The sequence below is a fragment of the Salvelinus fontinalis genome, chromosome 2, assembly GCF_029448725.1.
Source record: "Salvelinus fontinalis isolate EN_2023a chromosome 2, ASM2944872v1, whole genome shotgun sequence".
NCBI classification, from domain to species: Eukaryota; Metazoa; Chordata; class Actinopteri; order Salmoniformes; family Salmonidae; genus Salvelinus; species Salvelinus fontinalis.
In genome coordinates, this window is record NC_074666.1 from 78,539,010 (window position 1) to 78,558,705 (window position 19,696).

The window sequence follows — 19,696 nt, forward strand, 5'->3', positions numbered from 1 at the left end:
ATTGTGAAACACATTGTGAAACACTGTCATAATATGTTCCTTGTCCTCCTGGTTCCCCAGCCACCCTGTCTAATTATCAGTTAGGCAACAGGTAAATGGCAGACCATACATGAAAGTCACAATCTCCTTTGAGCTGTACTCCTTTGAGCTAATTTTCTGCCGGTCGGATGACAAAAGCATTTAGCTTATTGAAAAAAACTACAGCAGTTCCCCAAGATAAAGTGTACTTTACTCTCTCTCTCTGTGTCACGTTCCTGACCAGTTTTTCCTTTATCTTGTATTTATTTGGTTGGTCAGGGCGTGAGTTGGGGTGGGTTGTCCATGTGTTATTTTTCTATGTCGGGTTGTTTGTGTTCGGCCGGGTATGATTCTCAATCAGAGGCAGCTGTAAATCGTTGTCCCTGATTGAGAATCATACTTAGGCAGCCGGGGTTCACGTGTGTGGTTGTGGGTGGTTGTGTCTCGTGTCTGTATTCGTGCCACACGGGACTGTTTGTCGGTTCGTTTCTCTTTTGTCATTTTGTTTCGTGAGTGTTCCGTTGATTTTGTTAATAAATAATCATGGACACAAACCACTCCGCATATTGGTCTGATCCTTCTCGCCTCTCCTCCTCGTCCGAGGAGGAGGATTACGACGACCGTAACACTCTGTCACGGTATAGGCCATTGGGAAACCCACACAAAAAACTAGATGGAGAATACGATGGATTGACATTACGTCAAATTCATATTTTAGTTTATACTGGGCTATATTGTGTTCTTTGCATCCTGCCATTCGGAGTTTGTTTGATTCTCTCACAAGGAGATACCACTAGCTCTATGTCATTACCGGCCATATCATGTTCAATGAGACAGTCCAGTTTTTTCAAGTTCTCTACTGGAATTTGGAACTTTGGAACTGCTGGAACTTTATCAGTTCATAGTACATCTTTTTTTGGTTTATATTGTGCTCCAGATGGACAAAGGTTACTTGCTTCAAAGAACAAGAGCCACAGAGGTTTGACAACTCATTTTGAATCGGCCTGTTTTAACACCTCGGAGGATGCCTTGTCCGTCGGTTGTAAATGTTTTTCATATTTCTCGTTATCTCGTCACATTTTTTAGCTAGACATTAATTACTTTTGCCTTCAGAAATATATAATTCATGTTTCTCTGATCTGCTGTCTTTTAGAGTATTTTACCTCCTTCAGTATCTTCTCAATAGGGATCCAAAATTCACTATAACTTAATATGGATGGTAAAAGCTATTTGTGTTACCCATAGTGTCATGCCCTGGCCATAGAGAGGCTTTCATTCTCTATTTTGGTTAGGCCAAAGTGTGACTAGGGTGGGCATTCTAGTTTCTTTATTTCTATGTTTTCTATTTCGTTGTGTTTGGCCAGGTGTGGTTCTCAATCAGAGGCAGCTGTCTTATCGTTGTCTCTGATTGGGAATCATACTTAGGCAGCCTTTTTTCCTTTCGCATTTGTGGGTAGTTATCTTTGTTAGTGGCACTAATGCCCTGTTAAGCTTCACGGTCGTTTCTTTGTTTTCTTGTTTTGTTGGCGACATTTACTATAATAAAAGAAAATGTACGCTCAACACGCTGCACCTTGGTCCACTTCTTCCGACGGGCGGGACACATAGACCCTTATGACATCTCTTCCTAAAAACAACGACTGGACGTAGACCAGTTATTTTCCAACCCACCATCCATCTTTCTTGTACTCTGTCCTCCCCTCTCTTCCTCTCTCATGGTCTTTATCGCAGTCTCTTTTCCCTCTCCTCCCATGGTATCTATCTCTTTACTGCGTTTATTGCCTATACTGTTATTACCTCCCAAATCATATAGTGTAAGGTGAACAATCTTGTACAATATATTCATCGTCACATGTGGCTATATACCTGTATAGTGTGTGGATAGCAACAGTTCCAACGGTACTGTCATAATCCTTACATGTCCCTGACCTTAACACCCTATTGGTTAAACAGGCTCAGGGGTCCTTATACACTTACAGTTGAACATGTGTACATGGATGTATCATGTTCTGTCTAGACATTGACATACTCAGAAGGGAGTTGTAACAGACCATTCCATCTAGATGTTCCTGGCAGTCGACACTCGACAAATTGAGCAAGAGCGACGCATATCGGAAATATCATGTGTCAGTACAGTAATGGGCTACATACATATGAGAGAGATATTCAGGTATAATACATATGTGACAAAAGATAATGCAGTTTAATCATTTTATGACCTCACTAAACTCAAAGAAATGGGTCACTTTACTTCGTATCATTCTAAGCTCATCTAGGTTATCTGTGAATGACCCGGGGTCGTAGTTCAACAACTCAAACCATTAATTTTAACTGCTGAGTATTTTCTTCTATAGTTCCACCCTTTACTTTCCAAGTGAACTGCATTAAAGGTGTCTCCACGTGTCACAAAAGGTATAATGAAATAATAATTGAATTGTCATTGAGCTTTGTTTTGTGCTATTATAAGAGTGGGCATGGTTTTGCAGTGCTACTAGCATGTAGTGTTCTTTACTTGAGTGGCCAGTTGCCATCACATGTATATGTAATGACTCATTAAACCTCCCAGTTTTACATTTAACACACCTGGACATTTTATCACAAACACCTATGAGCTGTCATGACGTTTACAATGATGTTTACAAACAACAGAATATCTCAAAGGTCATTCATATTCATGATTCACTCCAATTACAGGCCTGAAAGTCCCATTGTTTTTAGCATGGAAGCGCGCCTGAAATATGCCCATTGTTTACTTCAGTGTAATGAAAAGAAACAGCTGTTTGTGGGATTGGGATCTGGTCCACGCTCAGCATTATTAACCTTTTAAACCATGTGACTGTCCCGGCAGAAGCCCAATATACAATTAAGAGTGTACTTATTTCCTGGTTACACGCACGCACACACACACACACACACACACACACACACACACACACACACACACACACACACACACACACACACACACACACACACACACACACACACACACACACACACACACACACACACAGATTGGCACTGTAGAGAAAGCTTGAAAGCAGAGACACTCAGATACTGACACACAGGGCCGGCTCTAGCCTTTTAGGGGCCCTAAGCGAGATTTGGCCCCCCTTTTTTTTAACGTGAATTTCCTGCAATTGTACACATTTTACCATTGGGCAGAGATTTTTTTGTGCAATTTTATGACAAATTTCATGCAATTCTACTCATTTTGCCATGGGGCAGAGAGAAATAAATTGCAGTTTTACAGCTAATTTCTTGCAATTCTACACATTTTGCCAGGACTTATGCCATGTTAATAATATCTGAGTGAAAGTGACTAACAAAATCAATGGGGCCCCTGGGCACATGCCCTGCGTGCCTCATGCCCTGTGTGCCTGGTCGATATTTGGCCATGATTAATACAATTTTAGATGGCTGGCTATAATTGACCAATCAAGGAATTGTTAGCTGACATGGCTAATTGACTGACTGTCAAGTGACTGACATAACAAGAGAAAAATTGCTGATCCACAACCAAATATCGAACTTGTGCCTTGTATATTCTGCTATTTTAACTCTCAACAATAAGTTGAGACCCCAACTGAGGTCCTAAGAAATGTTTTATGATGTATGTGTATGTTGGGGGCCCCCTAGCGGCTTGAAGCCCAAAGCGACCGCTTATGTTGCTAATGCCTGGAGCCGGCTCTGCTGACACATCATGCACATCCTCTGTTTCAGATCATCATGCTCCATTACTCATTGACAGGACAGGACGGATAGATTGCACCGTTACCACTGCTGGTGTGGTTCCTGTTGCACTTGTGGATCTGTTTAGATGCAAATATCCATCTGAGGGTATTTCTGTCTGATTTATGGTAGCGGAAGGAAGTCTTATGCGACAGTTGCCAAGAAATAACTCCTAGTGAATCAAAATCGTAGGAGCTAAGGACTTTTTATATTAGCCGTGAGTGTTATCAGCTTAGCCAAGCTGCTTTATCAAGCCAAGGCTCTTATTTTGAGGGTCTGCAGTGCATATACAAACAGCCCAGGATTGGGAGTGTTACACGGAATCCAAACCGGCTGCGTGTGTGCGCCATCGTGGATACATTTATTTTGTCCCTGTAAGGATCTGGGTGTAGCTGGTGCAGAGGAGTCAGGCGCAGGACAGCAGTGATGAGTAACACAAGGAACTTTACTCAAAATATCAAAATACGTGAAGTAACACCAGGCCCACAAACAACGGACCGAACTTACAATAAACAAACACCCACAAAAACCATGGGGAAAACAGAGGGTTAAATAATGAACATGTAATTGGGGAATTGAAAACAGGTGTGTAAAACAAAGACAAAACAAATGGAAAATGAAAAGTGGATCGGTGATGGCTAGAAGGCCGGTGACGTCGACCGCCGAACGCCGCCCGAACAAGGAGAGGGACCGACTTCGCGGGAGGCGTGACAGTCCCCCCAGACCAAACGCAATCACACGCAGGTTAAAATATCAAAACAAACTCTGAACCAATTACATTCATTTGGGGTCAGGTCGAAAAGCATTTAACATTTATGGCAATTTAGCTAGCTATCTTGCACTTGCTAGCTAATTTGTCCTATTTAGATAGCTTGCTGTTGCTAGATAATTTGTCCTGGGATATAAACATTGAGTTGTTATTTTACCTGAAATGCACAAGGTCCTCTACTCCGACAATTAATCCACACATAAAACGGTCAACCGAATCGTTTCTAGTCATCTCTCCTCCTTCCTGGCTTTTTCTTCTCTTGACTTTATATTGCGATTGGAAACTTTCATAAATTAGGTGCATTACCACCACTTACCTCGTTCGTCTTTCAGTCACCGACATGGGTATAACCAATGAGGAGATGGCACATGAGTACCTGCTTCTATAAACCAATGAGGAGATGGGAGAGGCAGGACTTGCAGTGCGATCTTTGTCACAAATAGAACGGATTTCTATTTTAGCCCTTGGCAACGCAGATGCTCGTTGGCGCGCGCGAACAGTGCAAGTGCAATAACTGAATAATATAGATTTCAAAATTTATTTTGCAACGCTCACGCACGCGACGCGAGCGGTGTAGTCAGCCTGTTACTGTGTGGTGGAGTGGAACTTGACTATGAGTGTATCTCTTTCACCCTGAATTAGGATACTAGGTGCTAAATGTATATTCCCAAGTTTCCAATGTTCCAACAGGTCGAGAGAAAAATTTGAGTAATCAGACAGTGACACGTTCAATACCGCCTTTCACACTCTTGTCTGCATCTAGCTGATCTAGGGTGTAATCATTAGTCCAACAGTTGCAAAAGATACTTTATTTTGGACGAATTCAAAAATGTTTATCCCTGTTTTTCGTTCCAGTTGCTTACATTTTTAAGAAAAGTTTTTGGATAGAATCGGCGGAATGAATACACCCGTGATCACACGCAAACACAGTTCACTTTCATAGCAGCCACATAAAACAGCATGATCATTTTGCTCGTTGTAAAATTCCTTCTCGCATCTACGCGCTCTCCTCCTCTCACCTTTTCCCTTTGCTTGTGGACTTCAGTGCACAACTCATTAGTTGTCTGTGACCAAGCAAAAAAACCTTTCCAAGCGAAACCTTCATATCATAACCATTAACTGCTACACACAGCCTACATCGTTGTCACCATATTAGCTAATGTCATAGCTAGTCAACATAGCTACTAGACCTAACATGTTAGTAAACCCGCTACAATCATGCAGTACAGTGTACAGTCAGCCAGCAGTTTAGCAATTACCCCGGCGGGCCCAGTGGCAATAAATTAATAAAATCAAAAGCTAGCTAACATAACATCCCTCTCTGTTTGAGCCGGGTGTTTGAGTTGGCTAACCTAGCTAGCTGCATTCACTAACTAAGGGAAAGTGGAAGAAAAAAAATACAACAAAATATAGCTATCCCTCTCTCTCTCTTGCTTCTCCTTAATTTGTAAATAAATACATTTGTTAAAAAATGTGTTCAACTACTCACCACATTTTATGCACTGCAGTGCTAGCTATCTGTAGCGTATGCTTTCAGTACTAGATTAATTATCTGATCATTTGATTGGATGGACAACATGTCAGTTCATGCTGCAAGAGCTCTCATAGATTGGAGGGCATCCTCTGGAAGTTATCATAATTAGTCTATGGAAGGGGGTGAGAACCATGAGCCTCCTAGGTTTTGTATTGAAGTCAATGTACCCAGAAGAAGACAGAAGCTAGCTGTCCTCCGGCTACACCATGGTGCTACCATACAGAGTGATGTTGAGGCCACTGTAGACCTTCATTGCAAAACAGTGTTTTAATCAATTATTTGGTGACATGTGAATATATTTAGTATAGTTTTATCTAAAAAGGATAACTTTTTAAATGTTTCACTTAATGTTTCACTAAATTTACGTTAATGTTTCACTTAATGTTTCACTAAAGAGCCTCCACTGTCCCACATGTATTTTGTGTTTCTCAGTGTAGCTTCACTACCACTGTGACCAGAGGTTGACTTAACATTTAGCACAAATTGATCTCCTTTAAAAAATCTGCAGATGGGGAATCTGGTAATTTTTAAGCTTATTTTTGTGACTCGATTTTCAACATCCTTCTTGCAGTGACAGTGTTATGTTTGATGAGGCATAATTGTAATTGGAGATGGCCTCTGGCTCCATCCATTTGGGATTACCTGAGGTCAGAGTGACACCAAACCAGTAAACAAGGAGGAGGATAATTGTAATGGGATTTAACGAGCAGATCTCCTGGTAAGACGATTCAGGAGGGTGGTCACGTGTGCTAGCAAGGCAGAGGTCCCTGGGTTTGAGCCTCCGGGTGAGCCGAACAGGAGGAAGTGGTACTCGCTAAGCAGGCAGCGTGACATCCTTTACACCAGCATGATCCCATTCATATCATACACCCTTTAGTTCTGACGCTAAATGGCTTATCTAGGATCAAACTCTGCGATCAATAGTTCTTAACCTCAGACTTATTATTACACATTTACTATTAGTTGCTAGTTGTTAACCTATTTCTAGTTTAGTTCAACTTTGATTCAAAGTGGCAGGTGTGAAATTATCTGAAAATTCTATCTGCTACAAACTACCTATCAAAGTAAAGCCCTACAATATTTACAGTATCAGTGTTCAATAACTCCTGGACCTGGTAGTTCAAAGCGAATCTTATCACCCTGTGTTTTAGTGTTTAACAGACACATTCTTGTTTCTCTGTTCTTCCTTTCTTCTCCTGGTGGACATAGTAATCCTGTAGCCCTGACAGGCTCTGCTTCCGTACCTCCAAAGGCACTAGTTAAAGCCCTTGACGGGGAACATCTGTGGGGTAAAGATGCACCAGGCTTTTCCAGAGAACCCGGAGGCTTTACGAGATAGAGGCCGGTTTAATGAGACATTCTCCACTGCTCTGGCCAGGGCTTTGGAATTGCCCGTCCCTGACGCACCCTCGCACGGCTTGATTTTCTATGGAGAAACTTGGGGGGGGGGGGGGGGGGGGGGGGCTTCAGGCCTTCACCTTTTACAGGCCCGCTTTATTGTCATTTACTGTTTACTTCTTCCTTGGATACAGTTCAGTCTTTGTCTCTGTATTGATTTGTACAAAGAATGGTCTGGTGTGACAGTATACGGAAAGTGTTGTTGAATCAACTTAATGGTGACATTTATTGATGAAGACACATGTGCACTGGTCTATGCCTGGTACCATTTGTGTCAAGTTAATAAGAGACCAGGGATGTATTGATTTTTCTTTCAATGTGTCACTCATTCTTATCATTTTCATACATAGTCATTCCGAAACCTTTTATTCATCAACCTGTTTGGTTCGTGTCAGGATCTAAGCAATCACATAACTTTGTGAAAACATTAGTCTGTCCTAGTGACATGGTTTATTATCAACATAGCCGTTTACAGATACACATTGTCAGGGTTAAAACAGAAGATCCTACACCTCCTCCAGTCCCTCCACCCTGCAGATCTTTTCTGTGCTCAGATACAAGGAGCGAGCCAAGGAGCAAGCAAGGCATGCTGTGAGTTGGCCCCAGCCCCCAAGGTCGATGAGGGAGATATAATGTCAGTTTCCTTATCAAATCAGCTGTGACTCGCTTTCTCTCATTGTTTGTTTTTTCCACCACTGATGTTTTCCAACAGTCGAAACATGCAACGTCAGTGCTTCCTTGGAGTGTGAGTTGAGGCCTTAGTAGTGTTTTTTGAATCAGTTAGCCCCTATGACATCAGTTTCACTTGTCTTAGTCAGTGATATCCTCTTCACTACGTCTTAGCTGCCCCCCAATTAGGAACCTGAATGGCTTTAACAAATCAAATCAAATGTATTTATATAGCCCTTCTTACATCAGCTGATATCTCAAAGTGCTGTATAGAAACCCAGCCTAAAACCCCAAACAGCAAGCAATGCAGGTGTAGAAGCACGGTGGCTAGGAAAAACTCCCTAGAATGGCCAGAACCTAGGAAGAAACCTAGAGAGGAACCAGGCTATGAGGGGTGGCCAGTCCTCTTCTGGCTGTGCCGGGTGGAGATTATAACAGAACATGGCCAAGATGTTCAAATGTTCATAAATGACCAGCATGGTCAAATAATAATAATCACAGTAGTTGTCAAGGGTACAACAAGTCAGCACCTCAGGAGTAAATGTCAGTTGGCTTTTCATAGCCGATCATTGAGAGTATCTCTACCGCTCTTGCTGTCTCTAGAGAGTTGAAAACAGCGGGTCTGGGACAGGTAGCACGTCCGGTGAACAGGTCAGGGTTCCATAGCCGCAGGCAGAACAGTTGAAATTAACAGAGGTTCATGTTTTCAGTCTGGCAGATATCTCTCTCTCCTCCCTTGGATATTTATACCCCAGTGTGTGTCCCTCCAGCTGTTATTTACCTGAACAAACACCACAGCCACAGGGACTCAGTTAACCCTAAATGGTTTGTGTGGGTCATGAGAGCCACAGAGAAGCACCAGTATACCTTGTCTCTGGTTGGCTCTTGAGATTCAGGAAGGAGAAAAGTGGCTATAGGTTAAAGACGTACCATGAGGCACTCCGCACAAAAAGACCCAAACACAGAATCTCATGTCTGTTTCATGGCCTTTCACTGTCAAAAGCGAATGTCTGTCAGTTTGGACTGCAATCACGTGCAAATCACTACAGTAGTGCAGCAGGTTTCTCAGCAAATCTCTGCAGGTGGATTTGACTGGTTTGTTTTCATGGGAATTAAGATTTGTAATTTACCGGTAGTTAAATAGTTTAATACTATTAGCTCACGAGTCTCTGATCTCTACCAGCCCCTAACCTCTAGTTAGTTGTCCATGTATGATGAATTGCCTAATAACCTGCGAACACATTCATTCCCATGATGGCTTCATAGCTAATTAGCTGCTAATAGGCTACATACAATGTGCCTTATTCTAAAGTGTTACTTATCAGGATCTTTGACAACAACCCTTCCCACTCCCACCACACTCTCTCCCTTCCCAGCTGGTTGTGGGTTGCCAGGCCCTGCAAACCACCAAACAGTGCTAATGTAAGGGTGAGGTGGCATTCACCGGCCAAATACCTCCTGGCTTTGCGGCGCATGCCGACATCCTCTGGGACTAATAATATCCCCCTTCAGCGTCCCACAAAAGGGGGCCAGGTCCCTCCCCTCTCTGGGTTAGTTTTTGGAGGCTGACGCCTCATGTGATTTGAGGACACTCGGCCCAGAAGTTAAGTTTGACCACCCTAGCATTGAGAATGTAGTTCAGACAGCAAGCAAAGTGACCCTATGTTTCCTTGGGATTACATAGTGGCAACTAGCTGTCCAGAACTGTCTGGATTTGGAGATTCACTTTGAATCTTCTGGGATACATCCAGGCTGAATCACATCCGTCCGTGATTGGGAGTCCCATAGGGTGGCACACAATTGGCCCGGCGTCGTCCAGGTTTGGCCAGGGTAGGCTGTCTTTATAAATAAGAATTTGTTCTTATCTGACTTGCCTAGTTAAGTAAAGGTTAAATAATAATAATCTGATTGTCTGTAAATATAAGTTACTACATAAATGTTATGATATTAGTTAGAATAAAGAAGATATGCAAACATGTTTTTGGACAGTTAGTTGTTTAGTAGTTTCTTGTGCTCCTCCCTGAAGCTATGGTGGTCTTATACAGATTCTTACAGTAACTGACTGCACTACTGCTCAATCAGTAATCCTGCCTAGAAAATAGCTAAATGTTCTCCTGCCTCAGAGGCAAACCTAAAGCACAGTCATCTGAAGTAAATACATTTTTCCTAATTGTAACGTAATGTACAATAAAGCATTGTTTCTCTACTAATTTCAAAAAGACTGCAGTGTTTAAGTATAAATGTTTCACAGAGTCTCATCTGTAACTGCTGGAGTTCTTAAAAGAACCTGACGGTTCCGACTGGACTCGCTGAACAGACGTTTGGTATTTTAGATAAATCTTTGTACCTCCAATAAGTATGATATGTTACGTTTGGTATGGTTACCAAAGACAGAAGGTTCCTTAAGACAGAAACGATAGGAGAGAGGTTGGTCAGGGAGTATGGCTGGACGTATACTTCAACCATCTAGCAATCTAAAGGTTGTGTGTTCGAGTCGTGTCGGGGACAATTGTAGCATTTAGCTAACTCTTCCCCTAACCCTTATTCTAACCTTAACCCAATAAACCTTTTCTGTAAATTCTCCTAACCTTTGTCTTTAGTTCTCAAAACCACCAACATAAATTCTCGCTATAATTCTCCTTTGTTATTCCGATGCAACCTGGTCTCAGAGAAATAGGTATAATACAAGATCATCAGAGATGTATAATAAGTTACATCATCCAATTCGTATGCTATTGTACAACTGGGAATGACGTATGATATTGTACGACCGCTATTCCATTCATAATGTAACCTAACCTAACATAAAGTATCATACTAAATGGGAGGACAGAGTTACGTACCAAATCTTACAAATTGCCCTGGGGTCAGGTTGCATGGTTGAAGAAAAGGGGCATTGGTGTCACTGTGACACGGTGTCAACTCCCTCAGGTTAAAATCAGTGTGTCCTCGAGAAAAAACAGGTTGTTCCTGATAAAGATTAAAACGTCCACTCCTTCACTCTCTCACATACATTACACACAAACATGCACAGGCTTCACGGTGCTGCATTTTTGTTTCTGGTATTACTTTTCTGCTGCAGTCTCTACCTCAGGAAAGAAGGCATTAACAGTTAAAGGGCTGTTTTTTTCTGCTGCCTTGCCAGGGTTTTTTCTGGATCAAACTGGGGCTTAGGTGGTGGTGGGTGTGGCGAGTGCATGGCCATGGTCATGGCCAATGGTGAGGTCATCAACCGAAAATCTTCGAGGCACTCCTGTTGGCCATAGTGACACATTTTTTCATGTGGCGGAGATAAAATGTTGCAGTTTTAAAGCTAATTTTCTGCAGTTCTACACATTTTGTAGAACTGTTATTTATTGTTTTGATCCTTTGCACCCCAGTATCTCTACTTGCACATTCATCTTCTGCACATCTATCACTCCAGTGTTTAATTGCTAAATTGTAATTATTTCGCCATTATGGCCTATTTATTGCCTTACCTCCCTTATCTTACCTCATTTGCACATACTGTATATAGACTTTTTTTCTATTGTGTTATTGACTGTATGTTTGTTTATTCCATGTGTAACTCTGTGTTGTTGTTTGTGTCGCACTGCTTTGCTTTATCTTGGCCAGGTTGCAGTTGTAAATGAGAACTTGTTCTCAACTAGCCTACCTGGTTAAATAAAGGTTAAATATATATTTTTTTGCCATGGCTTATGCTTTCTGAGTGACTGAAATATTATAACAAAATCAATGGGAGTCCCATGTCATGACAAAAATACTCCTGAATGCATAGTTTGGGAAGTTTTTATTCTCCCTGATTGTCTAGCTTTTATTTTGGTGATTGTAAGTTGTCAAAGATGGTCTTATTAAAACATGTAAAGGTTCATTATATTTTCTACATAGTTTTTATCTGGTTTTAGTCATTTAAGTTTACACTAAAAAACGTTTTTCCATACGGAAAATTACTGTTTGGACATAGGCGGCCCGCCAAGACTTTTCTATGCAGAAAAAACCCTGTGTGCTCTTGGCATCTTTCTGCCGGAATGTGTTCAACAGCACCGTCATCCAAGAAAAAAACGACTGAGAAACCACAGCCACTTGGACTGATCTCCTGCTAATGATTCAGACATAGACCCTTTATCCACTCTGTATGCATTGACAGAAAACATTCCCCAAAGCTACTGTTAATCCAGCAAGCATTCTCCTTAGTATTGGTTCCTTTGGTGGACACTAGCCAGTGTCTATAGCCAGGGCATTTTGGGCTGAATTCTGACGTTCTCTCATAGCTCCTGGGCACTGTTCTCGTTCTTAAAGATCTTTCCCTCCTAAAAGCTTGACTTTGTCCTGGTCAAGTTTGGCACAGCAGGACTTAGGTATATTAAACCACAACTTTGAAAGGCCTAATCAAATGTGAGCAGTATTTTATTTGAGTTATGGAGCCAGTGAGCTCCCCTCGCTCCCATTCACTTTCAACAGAAAATAAAGCTCAGTTTCCTGTTAGATAAGTCATACTCAAACTAGCAGGTCCAGGAACAGGCGCGGAGTGCACCTCTTTCTATAGGCAGATAAGACCCAATGTTGTTTGGCTAGTCTGTGGTCAGATCGTCATAGCAGCCCACAAGCTACAGTATACTCTACATATCTCTATTTGGAGCCGAACAGTGATTTGACACTATTACAGAAATAGCATTTTCTGATGAATACAGCCATTCATTTTTTTCTTAGACAGCGACCCAACATTTTTACATTACAATGTTGACAGCCAACTCCATGCAAAACAACTGACAGAAGAGGATCTGTACAATTTATCCTAAGAAGTGAGCCATCCTGTATGTACACTGCTCAAAAAAATAAAGGGAACACTTAAACAACACAATGTAACTCCAAGTCAATCACACTTCTGTGAAATCAAACTGTCCACTTAGGAAGCAACACTGATTGACAATAAATTTCACATGCTGTTGTGCAAATGGAATAAACAAAAGGTGGAAATTATAGGCAATTAGCAAGACACCCCCAAAAAAAGAGTGATTCTGCAGGTGGTGACCACAGACCACTTCTCAGTTCCTATGCTTCCTGGCTGATGTTTTGGTCACTTTTGAATGCTGGCGGTGCTCTCACTCTAGTGGTAGCATGAGACGGAGTCTACAACCCACACAAGTGGCTCAGGTAGTGCAGTTCATCCAGAATGGCACATCAATGCGAGCTGTGGCAAAAAGGTTTGCTGTGTCTGTCAGCGTAGTGTCCAGAGCATGGAGGCGCTACCAGGAGACAGGCCAGTACATCAGGAGACGTGGAGGAGGCCGTAGGAGGGCAACAACCCAGCAGCAGGACCGGTACCTCCGCCTTTGTGCAAGGAGGTGCACTGCCAGCGCCCTGCAAAATGACCTCCAGCAGGCCACAAATGTGCATGTGTCTGCTCAAACGGTCAGAAACAGACTCCATGAGGGTGGTATGAGGGCCCGACGTCCACAGCTGGGGGTTGTGCTTACAGCCCAACACCGTGCAGGACGTTTGGCATTTGCCAGAGAACACCAAGATTGGCAAATTCGCCACTGGCGCCCTGTGCTCTTCACAGATGAAAGCAGGTTCACACTGAGCACATGAGCACGTGACAGACGTGACAGAGTCTGGAGACGCCGTGGAGAACGTTCTGCTGCCTGCAACATCCTCCAGCATGTCCGGTTTGGCGATGGGTCAGTCATGGTGTGGGGTGGCATTTCTTTGTGGGGCCGCACAGCCCTCCATGTGCTTGCCAGAGGTAGCCTGACTGCCATTAGGTACCGAGATGAGATCCTCAGACCCCTTGTGAGACCATATGCTGCTTCTGACGGCTCCCTACTAAATAATTTCACTGGCTGGTGTTTGATCACCAAATCCGTTCCTGGTGGGTTGAAAGAGATCTAGAGAGATAGGGAGAGTGAGATGAAGTGATTGAGTGAGGAGCCTCACACAGCTGTTTTTCTTTATGTGGGGTTCATTCCTGGAGGCGGCAAACCCAAAAATAGGTTGTCCAGTGAAGGAAGAAATCAACCCCCTGCTCTCTACCCCCATCACCCCTCCATCCCCCCACCAGCCAGTCATGACCTTCTCCCATTGCCACTCTTACATAAGCTAGGTGGCATCGTTGGACATCCCGCATCATCTTGGCTCTCTGTGAACTTAGTAAAATGGCCCTAGTGTGTGCTGTAAACAGGACAGCCCTCATTCAGGTTGACTTTGGCACCCACTTTGCACTGTCACTGTGCGTTAGTGTCACGATGCCCGGGTGCCAAATTCTACCAATAGTGCTCCTTGTTGTTGTGAGCTTGGCTCCTGGATCAGCACACTTGACAGAAAATGACAGCTTGGTGTTTGTGGACAGAGCAGGCATGCAGTAGGACAGCCTGTGTTCTGAGTGGGACAGCAGAGGGCAGTGAGAACTACTGGCCTGATATCCCCGTCTTATTGTTGCGTAATCTTTAGAGTGAGTGTGGACAGTTGGTCTCCAACAGCACTTGTCTCCTGGGAGAGAGAGTGAGAGAGAGGCTTCTGTTGCTTTGTGCTGAAAACAACCGGCGGGGCTGTTGTCGTGTGTAAAAACCCCATCCATCATTTTGGAAACACAAACAAACACACGCTGCTAAACCTCTCTGAAACAATCACTTTCCTTTTCTCTATAGTTGATGCATTGATTTCTGAAAACTCTGCTCTAACCCCCTCCAACAACATTGAAGCTAGAGAACACTTGGTACCATTAGAGAACTGTTACGCGTCAGTGTTTCCAAGCCCCTGGTAGAGTAATGCGTGCCTCATGAGAGGGCTGGGGATGGCAGGTTTCTGGCTTGGCACAGCTCTTCCTCTTTGGTCTCTGGCACTGGTCTTTTACGTCTCCTCCCACCACAGGCTGATAGTTAGAGTACTGGCTACTGTATCAATACCGTCATCTATTCACATCTAGATTTTTGTATATATATTTAAAGCTATATCTGTTCATCTGCAAGTATTATGCAGTAAACTCACATGATTGTGTAACCTTATGCAATGAAACCCAGCCCCCTATAATTACATTGAGGGGCCTAGATACATTTGCATCGTTGCATAATAGATGACTTAGCATTGGCCTGTACATTGTGTATTATATACTGTATGTTTGTGTCTCGTCCATTTAACCTCTATTTTCAATACTTCTGTATATAACAATGTATTCCCTTCTTCCCTCTCTTAATGCTATATTTGTGTCTACTCTATTGTACGTCTATAACCTACTATGTGAACAGTCTCACCACTATAATAATGTATTCTCCTCTTCCTTCTCCAGACGCGGAGGCTGACGAAGGTGGAGCGCCAGCGTTTCAGTGAGGAGGTGGAGATGCTGAAGGGGCTGCAGCACCCCAATATCGTCCGCTTCTACGACTCCTGGAAGGACAACTGCAAGGGCCACAAGTGCATCCTTCTGGTCACCGAGCTCATGACGTCAGGCACCCTCAAGACGTGAGAAAAAGGGATACAATTTGTATGTATCTACGTCCAGTTTGAAGGAAGTTAGAGGTAGTTTCACAAGCCAATGCTAACTAGCTTAGCACCAAGACTGAAAGTATGCTAGCTGTACCCAAAGACTTAAAGTCTTTGTGCTAAGCTAGTTAGCATTGGCTCACAAAACTACCTTTAACTTCCTTCATACTGGAGGAATATACATAAAAATGGTTTCCATGAGTTCATCTGACTCTCGGAAAATAGATAAAGCTCTTCATTGCCAAAATCCCAAACTATCCCTTTAAGTCCATCCCCACTGCCTGAGTAAATAGCAGATGGGGAAAAGTATGTGCCATTTTCCTACGTCATCTCCTTGTAAAAGGGTGTGCAAAAGACTCAAAGCAGATATGCTTTCTTCTGTTCATGTTAGTGAATCTACTGAATTGGTGTGGCTAACATCTGTCGAAATTAAGTGTCACTCTCAATTTGAGCATGACAGGAGAAAATTGTTTCCAGAGACAGATGGAATGGAAAATGCTACCTCATCCACAGGCTCTCAGATTCAGTGTGAGCACCCCTGGTCTGTGGTGCTCTGTAACTTAGTAACACTTGTACTGTTGTACCCCATGGGTCCAATCTCTTTGTTGGTTGGACACCAGGGTTGTGGGTTTGAGTCCTGCATAGGCCGCATGTATAGCTCATATCAGCCTCACCCTGCAGGTACCTGAAGAGGTTCAAGGAGATGAAGCTGAAGCTGCTGCAGCGCTGGAGCCACCAGATCCTGAAGGGCCTCCACTTCCTCCACACCCGCAACCCGCCCATCATCCACAGGGACCTCAAGTGTGACAACATCTTCATCACCGGCCCCACAGGCTCCGTCAAGATCGGCGATCTGGGCCTGGCCACACTAAAGAGTGCCTCGTTCGCCAAGAGTGTCATTGGTGAGTCTCCCAACTATCCACATCCACTTCAACTGACACTCAGCATGATGGAGTGCATCAGGGATCTATTCTAGACCTTGTGACTATTAAATATTTCTCAATGTAGGATACTACTAAAGTTTTAAAGTGAGACGTACGTAATAGTTGAAACCTCATATAGGATGTTAAAACGTTTTGCCACCTACAACACTTACTCTTTGCTATTTGCTTTAATGTCTTTTTAAAATGTTATTACAGAGATGCAGTATTGTGTGAAACGGTTATTCAATATTTCAATGAATAAATCATACCTTCCAGTGGCAATCACTCAGTGTCAAATAGAGTCCCAGTCCCACTGCTACCTGTGTACTGCTGTCCCTTTAGTGTGGTGCGACCTTAAACTGGAGCAACTGTAAATAAAGCCTTCAATGCCATGTTTTAGGCTGGCCACTGTGTTTATTTATTTGGCTAGGTGTTTATATTTATACTGTCATGGTGCATGACGGCTAGTCTTTGTAGTGACGTCAGCACGGCTGCCCAACATGTTCTAATCTATCTCACTGCTATCACAGTGTTTGGTCTCAGTGACTTTTTAATAGTGTGGGTCATCTAAGTCCCATTTGGGAACCTTCAAACCTACAGACGTTTAACATTTGTTTTACATTATCACGCTAGTATAAGATTTTGTGTTGTATCAATAAATAACTTATCTTTTGATTACCTCCTGCATTGTTTCTGTACTGCTGTAACGCACTTTAGGCGTAGTGGGTGCGGAGTCAGGCGCAGGAAGCAGAAGGTACAGAACAATGTTTTATTCCGGCACAGAGAAGAATGTTCACGCCAATACCGGGCGCACATACAAGACCGGCCCAAAACCAGGACCAGTCCGGAGGAAAAACAAAGGGAAACACACTACCACAAACATACACAGAGGAAAAATAAGCCCGCACAAAGAGCAGGCGGGCCTTACCGGCTTAAATAGCCCAACTAAAAACCTAAACAAGAAACAGGTGTAACCAATAAGACAAAACCAACAGAAAAGGGAAAAGGGATCGGCGGCAGCTAGTAGACCGATGACGACGACCGCCGAGCGCCGCCCGAACAGGAAGAGGAGCCACCTTCGGTGGGAGTCGTGACAACTGCCTTGATTATTTTTTTCCATTTGAATACACTTGTACTGTAAATGAATACCAGAACAGTTTGTTGCCAATACACATTTTCCACACTGTATTACAAGGCACACAGTTGGCTACTTGTTCCAAAGTGGTCAAAGGGAGAATGAATAAAGCCACTGTATTGTGAAGTGTAACTGCAGTTGTCAGTGAAGTAGGACCAGATTTTGCGCCGTTCTCATAACCACTACCATTAAACCCTCTCCTCACCTCACTCTACCCCCCATCTCTGTAGGGACTCCTGAGTTCATGGCTCCAGAGATGTACGAGGAGAAGTATGATGAGGCGGTGGACGTCTATGCCTTTGGGATGTGCATGCTTGAGATGACCACGTCTGAGTACCCCTACTCTGAGTGCCAGAACGCTGCCCAGATCTACCGTAAAGTCACCAGCGTGAGTGGATTTCTCTGTCTCTGGTGGATTCTGTGTCCAGTCCATGTTGTTCAGTTTGTCTGTTGTTTCGCTAGATGTCGGTCAGATCTGAAGAGAAACTTGGCCATCTTTCTGGTTGCAGTTTGCAGTTTGACAGCACCACTTGTTCAGTGTAGTGCTGCTTGCCTCTGGGAAGAGGTAAGCAGGAAAGAGACATTCAAAAGGCGTGCAACAACATCATCATCTCTTGTTCCTTTCAACTAACTGCTGTTCTCTCTTTCTCTATCCACCCCCCTCTCAGTCTTTCTTTTGAAGTTGCTTGCTCTGCATCACTAATGTGACACAAAAACACTCTCAATTACATACTCTCAATTGAGCATTTTGTAGGTCTCTCTTCATTGTGAATGCCACACTTCCATCCCATCCGGTCTCCTAAAATAGAAACCCCCACTTTGTACCCAACCCTGTTATCTCTGTTACTGAGTGTTTATCACACCACTAATGCTAATCTACCATCTCTCATTCTATGCAATGTTGCTGTGACATTTCTCCTCAGCAGAGTCAATTACAGGGTCTCTGTGGAGCTATAATGGTATTTACCAAATGGACGCCTCTCTTTCACTGCTATAATCAGTTGTTACACCGTAACGACCAGATTTGGAAGAGCTGAAGGGCTCGGACTTGATTGCTAATTACTGGAATTGGAATTATGCTTTAAAAGTCTTTTACTCCACTCCACAATTCTGGATTTCTTTGCGGTCATTTGGCCAAACAAACTGAAATCCCCAAGGACGATCATGCACGTCGTGGATTAATTTACATGCAGCTCTTCCAACTTGATTGACGCAGTAAGAACCCACGTATTAGCTGTATGTATGTGTGTGTGTGTGTCTGAGCACGCTACAGCCCTGGAACAACATAAGCAGTATTTAGTGCTAGAGTCCAAAGGAGTGTTATAGCTTTGAGGAAGCAAGGCTCTCACTCCGTTATGGGTTTTCTGCCAGAACCACAAAAGCAGTTCTCCAGCCAGCCTCTGTATTCAGACGTTCTCCCCAGCCAGCCTCTGTATTCAGACGTTCTCCCCAGCCAGCCTCTGTATTCAGACATTCTCTAGCCAGCCTCTGTATTCAGACGTTCTCCAGCCAGCCTCTGATTTCAGACATTCTCCAGCCAGCCTCTGATTTCAGACGTTCTCCAGCCAGCCTCTGTATTCAGACATTCTCCCCAGCCAGCCTCTGTATACAGCCGTTCCCCAGCCAGCCTCTGTATTCAGATGTTCTCCCTTAGCCTCTAAATTCAGACGTTCTCCCCAGCCAGCCTCTGTAGTCAGACGTTCTCCCCAGCCAGCCTCTGTATTCAGACGTTCTCCCCAGCCAGCCTTTGTATTCAGACGTTCTCCAGCCAGCCTCTGTATTCAGACGTTCTCCAGCCACCCTCTGTATTCAGACGTTCTCCCCAGCCAGCCTTTGTATTCAGACGTTCTACAGCCAGCCTCTGATTTCAGACATTCTCCAGCCAGCCTCTGTATTCAGACGTTCTCTCCAGCCACCCTCTGTATTCAGACGTTCTCCAGCCAGCCTCTGTATTCAGACGTTCTCCAGCCAGCCTCTGTATTCAGACGTTCTCCAGCCAGCCTCTGTATTCAGACTTACATGCTTACTTGCACTGTTGT

The 19,696-nt window shown here is 43.5% G+C and overlaps 1 protein-coding gene across 2 annotated transcripts in view; it reads left to right on the forward strand.

Annotated features, from left to right (window-relative positions):
• Nucleotides 1-19,696, forward strand: part of LOC129827646 (serine/threonine-protein kinase WNK4-like) — a 77,526-nt gene that overhangs the window by 20,155 nt on the left and 37,675 nt on the right. For both annotated transcript variants that reach the window (XM_055888676.1, XM_055888684.1), the window contains exons 2-4: nt 15,406-15,578; nt 16,281-16,501; nt 17,888-18,045. In XM_055888676.1, the coding sequence (XP_055744651.1) occupies nt 15,406-15,578; nt 16,281-16,501; nt 17,888-18,045 (552 nt within the window). The remainder of the gene's footprint in view (nt 1-15,405; nt 15,579-16,280; nt 16,502-17,887; nt 18,046-19,696) is intronic.